General features: G+C 38.5%; 1 protein-coding gene across 6 annotated transcripts in view; it reads right to left on the minus strand.

Annotated features, from left to right (window-relative positions):
• Positions 1 to 17,861, minus strand: part of RBPJ (recombination signal binding protein for immunoglobulin kappa J region) — a 239,025-nt gene that overhangs the window by 20,851 nt on the left and 200,313 nt on the right. For all 6 annotated transcript variants that reach the window (XM_060188250.1, XM_060188248.1, XM_007521397.3 and 3 more), the window contains 2 exons: positions 5,978 to 6,016; positions 2,812 to 2,907 (listed from right to left, as the gene is read on the minus strand). In XM_060188250.1, the coding sequence (XP_060044233.1) occupies positions 2,812 to 2,907; positions 5,978 to 6,016 (135 nt within the window). The remainder of the gene's footprint in view (positions 1 to 2,811; positions 2,908 to 5,977; positions 6,017 to 17,861) is intronic.

Consider the following 17,861-nt stretch of genomic DNA (forward strand, 5'->3'; position numbering starts at 1 on the left):
TTGGTTATTTTTTTTTAAAGATTTTATTTATTTATTAATGAGAAAGATAGGAGAAGAGAGAGAAAGAACCAGACATCACTCTGGTACATGTGCTACTGGTAATTGAACTCAAGACCTCATGCTTGAGAGTATAATGCTTTATCCACTGCACCACCTCCCGGGCCACAAGAATTTGGTTATTTTTTAAGTAGCTCCTCCCCTTTAGTTCACTGGGCCCCACCCCACAGCAACTTTTAAGACCTCTAACAAAGAGACCTCTTCATAGTACCTACTAGATTGTCAGAAATACATACATACATATATATATACACACACATATATATACATATATATATTACAGTGCATTTTCATTCCCTTTTAACAAAAAAAAAATGTATTTATTATACATGAGAGGGTTTCACTTGAGACAATAAGGAGACTGAGCGGGCACGGACCAGAGAGAGAGCACCACTGGTGTAGGGCACTGCGGATTAAGCCAGGAAGCTCAGGCCCGCTAATCTGGTCCTCTACCAGCTGAGGTTTTTCCCTGGCTGTTAAAATGCAGTTTTCAAAAAATCCACAGAAAGAAGCAATAGTGGCCAAGGTGGAAATTATACAAGTGAACACTTCTATTCTTACTCTCTTTGGTCTTGCCCAGTCTCACTCAGATAATGTAAAAAGGAAAGCCCTATGTGAAGCTAAATTTGAAAACCGCTACTGCCCTGTTGCAGATAACTAACACTTCAAACACAAGCTGGAAAACTACGAAAATATGATAAACAGAAGTCTGGGACTGTAGACCTGGGAATACTAGCTCTGGATACACACAATCCTAACTAAAGTGACCCTACTTAGAGCCTGAGTTCTTTAGTTTCCTCACTCAAAGAATGCCTACTTTATAAGATTATCCTAAGGGCTAAAATTTAAACATATATGTAAGCCATTTCCAGAATAGTTTCAGTTCATGAATGAAGCAAAGTCAAAGGAAACTTTCTTCTTTGGATTCATGGTGAAGTGCAAAGCTGGTCTTTTAAACACTTCACAAGCAGTGAGGCTAGCTGCTTATTCTGCTTTGCTTTGAAAAACAGAGGAACTATATACGCACCCTCAACTTTGTTACTGGGGGCCTGGCAGAGGGAGAAAACTTGCAGTCTCAGTATCGTGGAGAAAGGGCAACTGTCCTGACTTGATTTGTAGGTCCCATACTGGAAATGACAACTCCTATCCTCCATCTGATAAACTAACTAAATAAACCAAATTTAGTAAATTTGGGTAATAAAAAGAACATTTGGCAGTTGAGTCCTAAATACTGTTCTCACTGGTTCATCCACTTTGAGGATGAGATTATCAATTAAATAGCCTTCCTAACTGTCTTCTAACATGTAAATAGTGTTAAGTAAGCATGGCGTGTTTACGTGTATACCTACATTTCCTTTCTTTTATGTGTATGCTAAGGTTTGCTTTGTCTCACAAATGAAGGTGCCACCATGTCCCTTCAACCCAACAGTTTTTAATCCCTTCTTTCACTTCAGTTTGGTGCTTCTAGTAAATCAAAAAGAAGAAGAAAAAAAAAGAAACCTTTCTGTTTCTCCTCCGAGCCATCCTTGTCCGAGGGGAGGAGAGGTGGCTGGTGCTTAACACAAATATGCTTTCAGAGAGACAGATCTGAGAAACAGGTAACAAGAAAATTCCAGGAATCAAATTTTTTAAAAAATCTACAATTACACAATAAAAAATGCTAAACTGTATAAGCTGCTATGACAAATACTAAGTATAAAAGATCATTTTGTTATTACCTAGTTCTGAGTCCTCTGATTTATATGTCATTTCTGTACTGCCCACGTTAATGTGGCATGAAAGTACCAACTCACTTCTGCTGATCTTTCCTGATCTGAACAAGAGGAGGAGCTGGACAGAAAGGGCTGGGAGTTCTTTATCCTTAAAAAAAAAAAAAAAAAAAAAAAAAAAAGCACTCTACATTTCAATTCAGAGATCTGTTTAGACTTTGCTCTTGAAACTGGTAATTTTGGGGGGTCATATTTGTTTACAAAATTATATTTCCTAATAAGAGAAAAAAAATAGCTGGGTGGTCCGGGAGGTGGCACAGTGACTAAGGCATTGGACTCGCAAGCATGAGGTCCTGAGTTCAATCTCCAGCAGCACATGTACCAGAGTGATGTCTGGTTCTTTCTTTCTCTCTCTCTCTCTCTCCTATCTTTCTCATTAATAAATAAATAAAATATTTTTAAAAAAAGAAAATATAGCTGGTGAATTAGCTAGTATACCTCAGAACTAATCAGGGATTATTAAGCAGTGTCCCACAAAATTATGGGTTAATTTCAATTCATAAAAGCCAGTGCCAATACTAAACAGATGATTTTTTTAATTTAATTTTTTATTTATAAAAAGGAAACACTGACTAAACCATAGGATAAGGGGTACAACTTCACATAATTCCCACCACCAGAATTCTGTATCCCATCCCCTACCCTGATAGCTTTCCTATTCTTTAACCCTCTGGAAGTATGGACCCAAGGTCATTGTGGGATGCAGAAGGTGGAAGGTCTGGCTTCTGTAATTGCTTCCCTGCTGAGCATGGGCTTTGACAGGTCGATCCATACTCCCAACCATAAACAGATGATCTTTACTAAACACTCACAGCTCAATTTGCTTCTCTCCTTTTATACCGGCAAATTTCATATTTTTCCATTTTGTATTTGTAAATTAACCCAAAAGCAGAAACCATACACCTAACCTGCGTAATACATCACTGGCCAATTCATAGAACAGCTAAAGTTAACTCTTCACCAGTAAATAAATAAATAATCTTACCTTTTTTCATTTCCATATGACTTCTGTGCGACCTTTGCATGAAGAATGAGTACTGTTTGATCCCCTCGCTCTTTTAAATAATTTCGCATAGCTTCCCTAAAATAAAATGCACATATTACTATAACAAGTGAAATTCAGGCTATTACTATGCTTTTAGTATGAAAAATTTAAAAACAAGTAATTCTAGAAACAATAAAGCAAAAACAAACCCTTAAATCAAATTTAACCTACGTTTCTTTTTGTAGAAGGTTTTACTTGTTTATTCATTTACTTATGTGTAAGTGAATCAGAGCCCCTCCCTGGCACTTATGATCATGGATATCAAACTTGAGACCTCGTGCCTGGTGCACTAACCACTGCATATGCCTCAGATCTTATCAACCTTGTCTTTTAAAAGAAGATCTTTATTCTTAAAATTTAAGAGTAACTACTAAGCCATATTACAACTTACAGAATAACAGAATCATTAAGATGCTGATAAATTGGCTTGAAATGGCTTACATAAAATTAATGGCATGTAGTATTTGTGTTAATAATCTAGCTCACCATTTAGTGCTTTTCACTGACAACAAAACTATCACAAACTATTAGATCATCCAAATTTATTATTACATATTCTTAAAATAACACTAGCCATGAACTGAGAAAGGGCTATCATTTATATCCCAACACAATTACCCTGAAGGATGTTATTAAATACCCAACAAAATTTAATAAAAGCTCATTTAAATTGATGGATTTAATTTTGAAAAAAAGGAATGCTAATTTTTTCAAGTATAAATTAATCCAACTACCCAGTGCTTATTAGGCAAAAGTTGTACTAAAGGTTCAGTGTCTGCAATATCCTATTCATCCCAATTATTTTGCTGAGCAGAATATAAAGAATACAAGGTTCATACAGACAAAATAGTCATAATCTTGAACCAACAGAATCCTGGCTGTTACGATTTTTACATATAAAATTAAAGCAAGGTTATTTCCAAGACAAGAAATCATCAAGAAACACTCTAAACAAATTGCTATTTTATTTACACCATAAATAAAAGGCAGCCATATAGGAAGCCGGCTTACACAGTAGCAGCAGTTATTAAGTATGGGAATCAGATCAGAGGTGTGGGTCACTGATCCTCATTCAGCATCTGTTGCCTTATCTGATAGTAAAAGGCAATGGGGGCCAGGTGGTCTCACACCTGGTTAAGGGCACACAGTGCTAACGTGCTAAAAACAAGAATCCCAGTGTGAGCCAGCTGAACTCCCAACCTGCAGGGGTTGTTCGCAAGCAGTGAAGCAGGTCTGCAGGTGTCTATCTTTCTCTCCCCTTCTCTATCTCCCCCTCCTCTTTCAATTTCTCTCTGTCCTATTCAACAATGGGAAAACAAAGATGGCTGAACCAGAAGCAGTGGATTCGTAGTCCAGGCACTGAGCACCAGCCATAACCCTGGAGGTGAAAGAAAGGGGGGGGGGGGGAGAAAAGAGCAAGGAAACAGATGTGACAAATTTACTACTTTCTATCTATCTTGTTTGGATAGTGGGTGTTTGACTAATCTCTCTCTAGAGTGCCTGGAGTCCATAAGCTACAAGTATGTGATAGTGACACATTTTTTATTTTTACCAGAGCACTGCTCAGCTCTGGGTTATGGTGGTCCTGGGGATTAAACCTTGGACCTTTGGTGCCTCAGGCATGAAAGACTGCAGCCCAAGAAGTGATTAAAATTTCCCAGAAAGAAAACAGCTGCAGCAGAGTCAAGAAGGAAATGTGTAAAAGTAAACAGAAGACTGCTGAGAGGTTGAAGTTCTAGGGGTTCAAAATATCAATGTGAGAAATAGGGACAGAGAAACAATGGGACAGTAGGACTGAGGTGAGAGGTCCTGTTGCTGACACAACCATGTGTGTGAACTGAGCAGGGTTCTGGTGTTTTTCTGTCTCTCTTTCTCTCAAAAATAAATAAATAAGAAGAAGAAGAAGAAAATAGTAAGAAATGAATAATATGGGGCCAGGCAGTAACACAGCAGGTTAAGTACACATGGAGCAAAGTGAAAGGACTGGCCTAAGGATCCCAGTTCCAGCCCCGGGCTCCCCACCTGCAGGGGGGGTCGCTTCACAGGTGATGAAGCAGGTCTGCAGGTGTCTTTCTCGCCCTCTCTGTCTTCCCCTCCTCTCTCCATTTCTCTCTGTCCTATCCAACAAAAATGACAGCAATAACAACAATAACAATAACAACAATGATAAACAACAAGGGCAACAAAAGGGAAAAGACAGCCTCCAGGAGCAGTGGATTCGTAGTGCAGGCACCGAGCCCCAGCGATAACCCTGGAGGCAAAATAAATAGATAAATAAATAAATAAATATAAAAAAGAGAGAAAGAGATGAATAATAATGTAGAAATAACCCAAATGATCATGAAGGTGAACTGCTAGAAGGGGCGACATGGTATATATAACAGCAAGCATTTAAGAAGAAAAGGGGCAGGATAATACAGTGCACACCATTCACTTAAAATGCACTACAACGCAGAGTAAACATTGACTTTGGGACTGTGACTATGAAACTGGGTGTGTCCTTACTTTATAACTACTCTTAGAAATTTAAACATCATTTTCAAGACTAGTACTTTTAATGTAACATGCATAATTAAAAATGTGTGCAAGATCGATTTATGTCATTATAATGCAGTATAATATTTAATTTCATTCAAAATGGGCAAGATCTTGGCTCGAAGGTCCTTGAGTGGTAATGAAGCATAAATCTGTCAAAGTATAATGCTGTACAACTGAAACTCAGGCTATAAACTATTGTTACAGCAATAAAAACTTACTTCCATTTTTAAAGTAGATAAATCTTGCCTTCTGAAAAGACTAGTAACTGTCAAGTGCCAACTATAATCAACAAACTGATAAAGTGGCTAAAAGCAACTAAATTTAGGAAGCTATCGTCATGTTGTAGCGGTGCTCTATTAACTACTGCTAAAACTTTGTACTTTCTCCGTTGAATGATATCCTCTTATCCACTTCATTGGGGGAGGGAGGGTTATGGGTGAGGGAGATGTGGGAACAAGCTTATATGATCTCATACTGATATTACAATGACTTCTTTCGAGAGCTCCGATAGTTTGTAAAATGACAAAACTTAAAAAATGTCTGGATGGAAGGTTAATGAAATATTTACCTAGTGAGTCTTTTAGGTGGAAGTCGCTCACCAAATTTTCTGGAAAAAAAAATAAAGAGAAGAAATTAAGTAAGTAGTTGTATGACGTATTCTGTAACTTTCTAGATACTAAGTGATCTACTTAGTGACTCAACCCTACCAAAGACAGATTTTCTTGTAGCGATCTATACCCAGAAGTAACAAAATACACACTTTAAAATGGCTCTCAAAACACACACACACACACACACACACCCTAAGTATGTTTTAGACACCCACTCTAATTAATTAGCATTCTAATTAGATGAGAAAGACAAGAGCCATCTTGAAAACAAAAACAAACAAAAATCTTGAACAGTTTCCTGGTACCACTTGCTCTGCTGTTCATAGTCCATGGGCTCACAGAGCATAGTCATAGTGGGTAGCATCAGTTTGTTTTTTTCATTCTGGTGGAATGGATGAGATATGGATCCTTGTAGGTATGAATCAGGTTTATTAATTCTTCTCAAATCATATGCTGCTTCATCTCATTATTTTGCATCAAGGTTCACAAATCTCAATACTTTTGAACTACATAAAACTCACATACTATGTCACAAAATGTTTCCGCTGAGTTTTGTTTAATTATGAATTTAGATCGTTCATGCTTTCTTTTCTACTTCCACAAATATCACACCAATGTTTCTTGTCTTTTATTCTCAGTTCGGTATTCTACAGAAATGTGTCAAATACAGAAAAGACAGAAGAAATTACAATAGTACCAAGTGTGGTTATACTTCCTGTAGTTTTAATTATCTGCGGATCTCAACCAAAGTTTGTAGCATTGTATTTACCAAAATATTTTGAGAGGGAGAGGCTTGTCTATAAGAGTACATTGTCATAACTGTTCTATTTTATTATTAGTTATTGCTGTTAATCTCTCACTAGTTCATATATATATATATCCTGCCTAGGACTCAGTAAATCTGAAACTTAGGCATCTTCCGGAGGTCTTGGCATGTACTTTCCATGGATTTTGGAGCAGCACTACATGTTTTATTTTACAATCCAAGTGCAGATGAGTTTCTCAACAAACTTGAGCCTGCTTTTAAAATAAAAATTCTGTCATACTCCCAGAGGGGGAGAAATGATAGAGGAAGATGATCAGAGGGCTCTAAACTCTAATTCCATCAGGACACAGAGAGAGAAAAAAGGAAGGACATTTGCAGCTAGTAATAGGTGCAGGTACAATTCAGAAAAGAAGAGAAGACAGAACCATCAGAAGAAGAAGAAAAAGAAGAAGGAGAAAAAAGAAGCAGGAAATACATATAAATATAGACAGTTATAGAAATAATAGTCAACACATACTTGCAACTTTGGGTGAACTACTGTAGCTTCCAAAGGAAGGAATGGGTTACAGAACTCTGGTGGTGGGAATAGCATGGGATTATAACTATGTAAATGAATATTAAGTCATTACTAATAAAACTTAAAAAATAAAATAAAATAAAAATTCTGGGGGTCATGCAGTGACACACCTGGTACCATGCACAAGGGCCCAGGTTTGAGCCCCCGCCTGCAGAGAGGAAGCTTCACAAGTGGTAAAGCAAGTACTGCAGGTGTCTCCCCCTCTATTTCCCCTACCCCTTTCAATTTCTCTGACCTAGCAAATAAGTAAAAATACGCTCAAAATTGTAATATTGCTCCTAGACAATATTCTAGATACAGCTGGGTCTCTGGTTTTGTACAAGTATAATTACTTAATTGCTTTATATTGAAAATGGTTTTGTATCTTTACCCTTTTCACAAAAAAAAAAAAAGGAAGAAAGAAAACGTGTTTTTCTCATGTGAAGCATGTTATCAAGAAAAGGTGTTAAGATGGGCGAGTTTTGGTGCTTTTATCATGTTTGTCCTCAGTGCATTTGTGGTCATACACTTCCTTAACACTAGTAAATATGAAAGCAAATGCACCTGGTGTGGAAGAAAACAATCCTGCAGTTCCTCGGTAAGCGAAAGGGTGTGTGTGTTTATATACTGTGTGTGCAGGTTCTTACTTACTAGAAGATTTTGAGGAGCTGGAGGATATATGGGAACCTAGATGTTATTTATCGGTGGGAAGTGAATGCTTAATATTTGACTGAAGCTCTTCTATTTTCAGTTACAGTATATGGAAGCAGATTTAGCTATGATAATTAACAACCCCCTCCCTCTTATTTCGAACACAAGTGTTCACTGTTCATAAAAAGGTGAACCTAGTGAGGTTAAAGTAAAATGAATTTGCTTGCTTTAAAATCAGACTTAAGATGGGTACTCTAGGTAATGTGGATTTTCTTGAACCACAATGTTATGTGAGCATTACCAGCTAATGAGGCCACGTTTAAGAGCAACTCTGCTCAAAACTTGGCCACTACTACAGAGATGACATAGGCAGAATGAATTCTCCCGAGTCACCACATGTACTGAACACATTTATATTAGAACAGAAACTCAACAGGGTCGCTCTAAGAGACATGCTGTAACCCACCGCACCCCGGAGGGTGGAGAGTCACGCTTCCCCTGTATCGTGACGGATACAGCAGTTAAGAGTCCAGCTTCCTTGGTTTTTAAACGCCCCTCCCCGTGTTTTTTTCAATGAAAACAACAGTCCCCCTAGCAGTTTAGTCAACAAGAATGGAAAGTTATAATAAAAGGGGAGGGGAGAACTGACACCTTCACATCTAGCTATCTCAGCAACCGCTTTTGCCGGCAACATCCAGGTTAGATCAACTGTGCACCCTCTCCAATGATCTGGAGCTGGGAGGGGTTCCTGAGTTGAATGGACAATGGCCATAAGTTTCACTATCCAAATGGCACAGTGAGTTGTGGGAATACTGGCTGGCATCCATTAGCACATGAAATCTTATATGAAGAATACACATCTATCTTCAAGTCTAGAGACTCAGCAAAAGCAGGGCAGTCTGATTTCGGACACACAAAATCATGTACCAGGAGACTGAGCGGAACACTTGGCATCAAATGCTTCTTGTAATGATTCATCACAACAGCACATAGCACTTCAGAGATATTACTGCTGTGAAATGCAAAACCTAAATCTCATTATGAGGATACAGAGCAAGCCTAATTCACAGAACAGTCTACAAAATGACAACTCTATTTTTAAAAGCAGCAAGGTCATAGGAGACAACCAATATACTGAGAAGCCAGACCAGATTCAAAGAGCTTACAAGACATGTGCTAACTGAATAAACTCTAATGTCCAGAATTTACTTCACTTACAGAGAACATCTAGACAACTGACAAATCTGAACAGGCCCAGCAGATTCAAGAATAGGATTCCGTAACTTCAATTGCCTAGCTCTGATAATGGCACAGTGATTATATCATTGGGAAATGAGAAATTGTATCCCATGCGTCAACAGTTGTACTGTAAGTCATTAACGCCCACCAAAAAAAAGAAGAAAAGAAAAAAGACTAAAAATAAGAAGGTAAAAATGTTCATATTTTTAGAAACATTCATTGTTTTTCATTCATTTAAGGAGAAAGGGCGTGTCAACTTTGCACCTTGCCACAGTTCAGAGACAAAGTGTGTCTGGACATAAAGAGAAAGCCAATGAGGCAAATGGTAACTAACACTTGTGGTATCTAAATATCTTTCCAGTATCCTTGCAATTTTTCTGCAAATTAAATTATATCGGAATGAAAAACCTGTGCCAAGAGAAGCACTAATCTCAGGTGATCAAGCTGCTGGTCTGACCCTGCTTCACCACAGAAACTGGTGGTGACACACATTTATGGGAGGTGACACATGAGACTCCAAAAGCAGTTTCCTGGCATAGCTTTCTGTCCTTACATTTATTTATTACTAAAGAATCACTTGCTACAGATTGAAAGTGTGATAATACTCAGTGCTGGTGTGCACGGGGAGATAAAGGAATTCACCTAAAACTGTGGTGTAGTTATTTTCTCAAGGTCCCAATTCCTTTCTTTAACCATCTAGTGTACATGTAAGCGTCCACAGGGTGCACGGCGTGATACTAGCCACTTGGAACACACAGCTGCAGTATGAAAGATGGTCCTAGCCAAACAGAATACACTGCACCAGCAGCCAGCAGAAGGCCAGTGAACGCACATGTCCCACCTCATAACCAGTCTTAGAAGGGAGGTGCTAGCGCATCTCATTTTCCATGTGCATGGCTACATTAAGGCAGAATTTAATTGCTCAGTTCTAGGCAACAGCATGCAGAGACACCAAAGTATTATTTTTTTCTGACAGAATTATAAGATATTTGAACTTCCCATGAGTACAGATTTGGTTTCCTTTAATGAGGCGAGGTTAAAAAAAAAAAAAATCCTCAGGGCAGGGGTAGATAGCATCATGGTTATGCAAGCAGGCTCCCATGCCTGAGGCTCCAAAGTCCCAGGTTCAATCCCCGCACCACCATAAACCAGAGCTGAGCAGTGCTCTGGTTTAAAAAAAAAAAAAAAAAAAATCTCACTCTCAGGCAGAAGTTAAAAAACAGGATCAGAAAAAAAAACTCAAGTGGAACCTGAGCTGGAATTGGCGTATTGCACCAAAGTAAAAGACTCTGGGTGGGTGGGTGGCTGGGGAGAATACAGGTCCAAGAAGGATGACAGAGGACCTAGTGGGGGTTGTATTGTTATATGGGAAACTGGGGAATGTTATGCATGTACAAACTATTGTATTTACTGTTGAATGTAAAACATTAATTCCCCAATAAAGAAATTAAAAAAAAAAAGCCTGCATGGCAAAAAAAAAAAAAAAAACCTGCAAAAAAAAAATCCCTTTGAAAGAAAACATTGCATTGATCTTTAGCCACTCCCTGCATGTTGTTAAGAGTAACAGACAATTTTTTCTTTGACGACTAGGAAAAGAAAAAAATGGTTTTTTATAGCCATGAGTACATAAAATCCAGGAGATTTGCAAGACATCTGTTATGGGAGTTAATAACTTGGCTATTAACATACACATGGTTAAACATGTATGTCATAATGGCACACCTGGTTGAGCGCATATGTTGCAGTACACAAGGACCTGGGTTCAAGCCTCAGGCCCCATATGCAGGGGAGGAAGCTTCATGAATGGTGAAGCAGTGCTGGAGGTGTCTGTCTCTCTATGTGGTTTTTTTTGCCTCCAGGGTTATCGCTTGGGCTCAGTGACTACACTATAAATCTACTGCTCCTGGAGGCTATTTTTTCCCTTTTGTTGCCCTTGTTGTTTATCACTGTTGTTGTTATTGCCATCGTTGTTGTTGGCTAGGATAGAAAGAAATAGAGATGGGGAATACAGAGAAGGGGAGAGAAAGATAGACACTTGCAGGCCTGTGACATCGCTTGTGAAGCGACCTCCTTGCAGGTGGGGAGCCAGGGCTCAGAACAGGAATCTTTATGCCAGTCTTGCGCTTTGTGCCATGTGCGCTTAACCTGCTGCCCGACCCCCCTCTCTACCTCTCTATCTTCCTCTCCACTCTCGATAGCTGGCTGTCTCTATCAGATAAATAAAGATAATTAAAAATTTTAAAAATAAATCTGACAGTTACACTTGTATTTTTCATCTACAAAGGTAGTTTATTATAACAGACATGGGGACTGTGAGAGTCTTCATAACTTTAGTGTTTATATTATCAATCAAAAATATATATATACATATATATGCACATATATTTTTTGAGTTGAAATGAACCAAGAATCTAAAGATATTCTTCAATAAACAAAAATATTATGTTACGAATGGTGAAGAGATTTCCAAAATGTGTTTGCTTCAACATATCAACATAACAATGCTGCATGAATACGGAATGCCTTTTTTTACTTGAGTGCTAATACTCTCAAATAATGTATTTCTTTTGAATAGTAATTTAGTTTTCTGCTATCACATGTCATATTATAAGCATCAAACCTACACTTGTGGTAAAGCCAAAAAAACCACTCTGAAGAGGCAGTCTTAACCACAATTCAAAGCTTAAAGAATGGGGCTTTCTGCCAAAGTGTCTGTGACATTAAGCACTCATACTGCCTTCATGCACTGCTAGGACCCAAAGTATAGAAATAGGTACAGCAGCTGCTGCTGGCTCAGGGCTCACGGGAGGCCTCGGGGTCCTGAAAGAGGAATAAACACCTGGGGTGGAGGGTGATGGTGGATGACACCATAACTGACTAAGCTGCTTTGCTTTGGACGGTACCACGGTGGCCCGATACTTCACAACCTCTGCTCAGCATAGGCAACAGGAAAGCTCTGAATGGAAACCACCACGAAGTAATTAACAGTGACTCCAGGTAGTGAAAAGCACTGGTGTTGGAGCAAAAGTGGGGGTGGGCTGGCCAGGGGTTAAGGGATTGAACACTGACTCCCATGACCACCTTCATTTCAAGTGATGGGTGCTGGTGGGTTCTACCTGCTCCCAGTCACCCTCTTTTACATATGTGATGACGACTGTCTCTAACCCCATCACAGAGAAGTCTGAATTTCTCCCTCATGAGTCAATTTTTCCCACAATGAAAGAATTTTAATTAAGCTAAGTTTCAAACAAGATTAACTCAGCTGCTTAGTAGCTACCAGCACATCTAAGTTCATTTTTCAACACTTATTTGCCTCTAGGAAAAATAAAACACAAAAGCACTCCACCAAATACTTTAAAGAAGTCCTCTAGTCTACCTCCCCCCCCTCCCCGTGGTCCCTCCCCAGGACACCTTACAACAAAGAATCAGGGCAAGAGTAGAAAAACAGCAATTGTCCCTGATCATTATTACCCAAAGTAGCACAGTCAATCCTTATCTGTAAAGGGTTTATGTTGACATGCTAGTTGGCAGAGCAAAACCAAAATGCTTGAGGACATCAGCTAAACCTGACAGGATTACTGAGGCCCCTCGTTCCCTACCTCTGCTGTGCAGGGTTTCCAAAAAGCAAGCCCCTCCTTTCAGTAACAAACCCCGCACTGCACAGAAAGATGTCCGTCAACATAGTCTCTGCACAATCCCCCAACAGTTCAATACAAGACCAACGGACTTCATTGTGCTTTTCAATAGCAAGAGACTCCCTGATTTTCATGACAATTACTGACACAGCATTTTCCACTTTTTAATTAAGTTCAAACATGAGATTCTAAAGTACTTTTAATAGACTAGCCCATAGACATGCAAAGTAGCATTTTTTTAAAGTAATGGATATAAATCAGTTTGAGAAAGTGCCTAATGAAAACAGTACTGCCATTTACTAAAATAAATAAATAAATAAATACTATCTTCAGAATCTAAAGTATTTTAAAAATAGACTAGAAGCTTATTCAATAAACAAAAATTTACTGGCATCACCTTTCTGGTAATTAATGTAACAACTTACAGTGTTTCTTTAAAAGGCTTATTCATTCATGGGGGGGGGAGGGAGCCAGCCAAAGCACTGCTCTGGTCTAGCACAGGGTGACTGCAGGGACCTCAGGCATGCTGCTGTACTAACAGACCCATGATCTACTTGCTTCTAATGCTAGATGTGGCTGTGGCGTTGAGGTACACACAGTCTCTGTTCACTATCTCAGTTCTGAGCTAACCTCAATAGGATGCAATTTATCAAGTTTCTTTCTAAACTACAGGAGAAAAACTCGACCACAGAAAAAGATGACAAGTTGCTCTCATACAACCAAAGATAACCAAAGAAAAGGGATACAATTTTCAAGAGGCAAATGCCACAAAGTGACATGAAAACTTTCACTATCAATCCGATAAGCAGCATGACACGGAAAATCAGGAGTAAGCGTGACCGAAGTAATTCTGAAAAGTCAAGCAATGCTACTTTATACAGGTATGATGAACTGGACATTTAGAGAGATGACACAGTGGGGGTGAGGGCAAGGAGGTCGGAGAGACAAAGTCGGGGCACTTAGAGCCAGGCGCCAGTGTCAGCCTCTAGCCCTAGGTGCATGTGCCAGTATATGCTGGCTGGTGTGAGACAAGCAGCCACCACGGGAGGCTGGATCAGGGAAGACAAGACACAACACACTGTTCCTTTATCTTCTGTAATTTCAGAATGTGACTTCTAAGTAGCTTACCATACCATACACTTCGGAGCAGACATTAGGTGCGCTCAATTCAATTTCTAAGAACTTGCAGAAAAAGACTGTGTTTATTATCTTTTGGCCTCCAATTTTGGCAGTGGTTTCTTCTATTTTTCAACTCCCAAGTAGAGAAAACTAATGTACAAATTCCATTGCTATGAAAACATTTACCAGAAATCTTCATTCCTTTATTGTTTCCTAAGAAAGAGACTGTTTTTTAGACACAATCCTCAAGCCTACATATTCAATATTGTCCTACTTTGGAGCTTTATTTAATTTAAAATATTCACCAGAAACTTTTGTGATCATCTTTAGTAAATCTATAAAGCAAATATCTGCTGTTATGAGGGTATCTGTAGTAGACAGACACACTAATCCAAGAAAAATAAAAGCTTTAGTGCTATCAAATACTAGCAGTAATAGAACCTCTAACATTTAACTACCTTAAATATTGGAATGTATCTTGATTAATGCTTCATTTTCTTATATTGGATTTTATAATTATCTTCTGAATTAATTAACATAGGATGAATGGGAATATAAATTGAATAAATTTTTGAATATCAATTTCTGGCAATTTTAAAAAACTGCACTGGTCAGTTTCATCAATGCAAAGTAACAAGTTAATTCCTCTGCAACTAGAAAAATTATATACACTTCTTGCCTGTGAGTCTAAGTATTTATCGGGGCAAACACACACACACACACCAATAACATAACAAAAGACAAGAACTAGTCATAATAAATAAGTGATGTCAATCACCAAGAGACAAGACTGTTGGCTTGATATCCATCTTTGGATACCTGAATGCTTTTCAAGTTGGGGTTAGTTTGGCAATATGGATTTATAAGACAGTTTCATACAGTATCTTAGTTGAATGTCATGAGAATGTAGGTGTCTGCAATTTAATACCTACACATACCCCTGAAATATGTTTTATTAGACTGTATTATATGCTATATCCATGACATTTGCTAAACTGCTTTTTTTCCCCCACTTCAATTAGTAAAGTGGCAGCAACGCATTAAATTGACAACAGAATGGGCCACCACAGGCAGTTTGAGAACTACTGATGTGAGCTGATAAACAATGTAAGAGTATATACAAGGGGCAGTGCATAATTAACTGGAAGTGATTAAACAGCCCTGGTTAGTACCACTCAAAAAAAAAAAAACACTGCATTTATGCCATATTTTCTTCTATTTCTGAGATATTATCCAATAAGACTCTTCAAGTGAGTGGGTATGGCAGAGAGACATGTGAAGGTGAAGCTGTGGGTGCAGCATATCATTAAGTGCCCTAGATTGAAACTTACCCATGGTCAACTCTCAGCAAGGCAAAACAGTCAGTAAAAAAACAGGGCATAAAACTAGTATCGTGTCTGAGGGACATCTGTGACTAAGGGAGGCATATTCTTAGTGGAACTGAAATGGTCTAATCAACACACAAATAAATGCATACATATTTTACTTCAGTTTTTTAAAAACTACTAAGCTACATATATTTACTTTCTACATACGTTGCACTCTGGATTCTACATATTGTAATGTTCACCATAACCTACTAAATCAGTTTCCTAGCCCAGTAATGAGTAGGCTGAACTCTGCAATTTGAAAACGCAGCTACAGAGGGCATGCAAATGAACCTGACAGGGTAAGAGGACTATGGATAAATAACTAGCTTTGGGGGGCTGGAACCTTTTAACCCTGGAGTCCTGAGTTCGATTCCTGGTAGTACATGTGCCATAGTGTTGCTCTGGTGTGCTTTCTCATTCATAAATAAATAAATATTACCAGTCTTAAGTGACCACATTCTTTCACTAATAAGGTGAAGCAAAAAGACGAGAAAGCATCAAATAGTGATTATATAATTCTAAGATAGTAAGAGAACGTTTAAGATTCAGTTTAAGAAAAAAAAATAAAGATCAAACCAAGAAGTTCCTAATATGTCGTTTAATAATCATTACCACTGTTAGTCTAACACTGACATCCTATGTGTTCAAACCGGTCCTAATATATGTATATGCAAGGACATATACACATGGGTTAAGTATACACCTGTGTAGCTGCACTTCTGTTGTTTTTTCCAGATCTTTTTAAGAAACTGTTAAAACAACAAATTAATTGTTGAGATCCCCAAAGTTGTAACTACTAATCAGTAACTCTTATTTTATTTGAATTTTTTTCTTGCCATGTAGGGCTTTTAAATTTTTTTAAATATATTTATTTATTTATTGGATAGAGATAGTCAGAAATCAAGAGGAGAGAGGGTGATAGCGAGGGAGAGAAAGACACCTGCAGCGCTGCTTCACCACTTGTAAAAGCTTTCCTCCTGCAGATGGGGACTGGAAGCTTGAACCCAGGTCCTTGTGCATTCAGCCCAGGTATGCCACCACCCAGCCCCTCAATAACTCTTCTAACAGGAACACAAGACCCCAGCTCTGGCTAGACTGGAGTTGAAACAAGAAGTCCAAATGCTACCTCAAAAAGAGGTTGTTTATTTGTTACTTTTTAAGCCGAAGCAGCAAAAATTGTAGAGAACTATATTCTGCAAACCACCTATCAACACCATCTCTAACTCACTGTGTCAGAAAAGCTCTATTTGGAGACTGGGCTATGGGCAGAAAATACCAGGATGAACTGAAGGGCTACCTCAACTAATAAGCAGCTGATGCTGCCTCGGAATTGGACTGAACTGCTGTCATTGTAGGCCAGAATGGAATGCAGAGCAGTTTCACTCAAGGTTTAATAACTCAATTCCATTCAGGATTTAACTGTTAACATGTCTAGAGAATCTTCACAGGCTGACACAATGGCTCAGAGCTCCAGGCTACACCCAATTGTCATGTCCGTGACCAGGGTTTGAGACTGGACCCACCCCACTGAAGGCCAACTTCAGCAGAGCTGTTATCTTTCCCTCTTTACGTTTGTCTTTTACTGTCACTATCTAGAAAGTCAGCCCCAGAACAGTGAAAGCCTGGAGTAGACAGACAGACAGATATGGAGAAAGGCTTCTATATAGGGGATATGGGAGACTAATAAGAAGAGAAAAAAAAAAAAAAAAAAAGACTGCACCACTGTCCTTTTATTAAATATAATTATCCTTGATTTAAACCTCTCCTTTCACAACGTTATTTCCCTCCATTACCTAAAAAAGATAAAGAATTCTGAGCCCGATGGAATGCCAATGAACTCAATCATCTCCCTGTCGGTGCTCTTCCACCACCCTTGAGAAAACATTTAGTAGCAAGCACAGTACAATATTAGTAGGTTTGCAACATTTCAAATAATTAGAAAATTACTTCAACTGCATCACTCAAATAAAAATGTCATGAAGCTAAAAATCTTAAAGACTTTTGATGGTTAAGTGGTAATACGAAGCCTAGCATTACCACCACTAGAAACCTCAAGTAACAGTGAGATGCATACCACAAATTCATGAATGATAGGTAAACCGCGCCTGCACTATGAAGGGAAACAATCACATTACTTAAAAAAGAATAACTCCTTTTCCTCTCAGTAAAAATCCTTTGTGCCGAAAAGCCAAGCAAGCACAAAGTCTGTAAGAATGGTTCAGGTAAGAGTTACTTGGTTGGTTAGATTAGATTAACATCCCAGTTTAAGAATTAATCTGTTTCATGATCAGGTTACCATGAAATGACAGTCCTACAGAGAAAACTAGTTTATGATATGAACCCAAAGGATAATTACAGACTCACTCATGAATATTCTCTAAACTATTTGGGGAAAGAAATTACAGCCCCTGATTATCAAAATGTAGGAGTGGGAGGGAAGAAGTGCGGCAGGAATGGACTGCTCTTGTGTGTCTGGTAGTAGAGGGACCAGATTCAATCCCCAGT

This window comes from Erinaceus europaeus, chromosome 3, assembly GCF_950295315.1.
Source record: "Erinaceus europaeus chromosome 3, mEriEur2.1, whole genome shotgun sequence".
Classification (NCBI taxonomy): Eukaryota; Metazoa; Chordata; class Mammalia; order Eulipotyphla; family Erinaceidae; genus Erinaceus; species Erinaceus europaeus.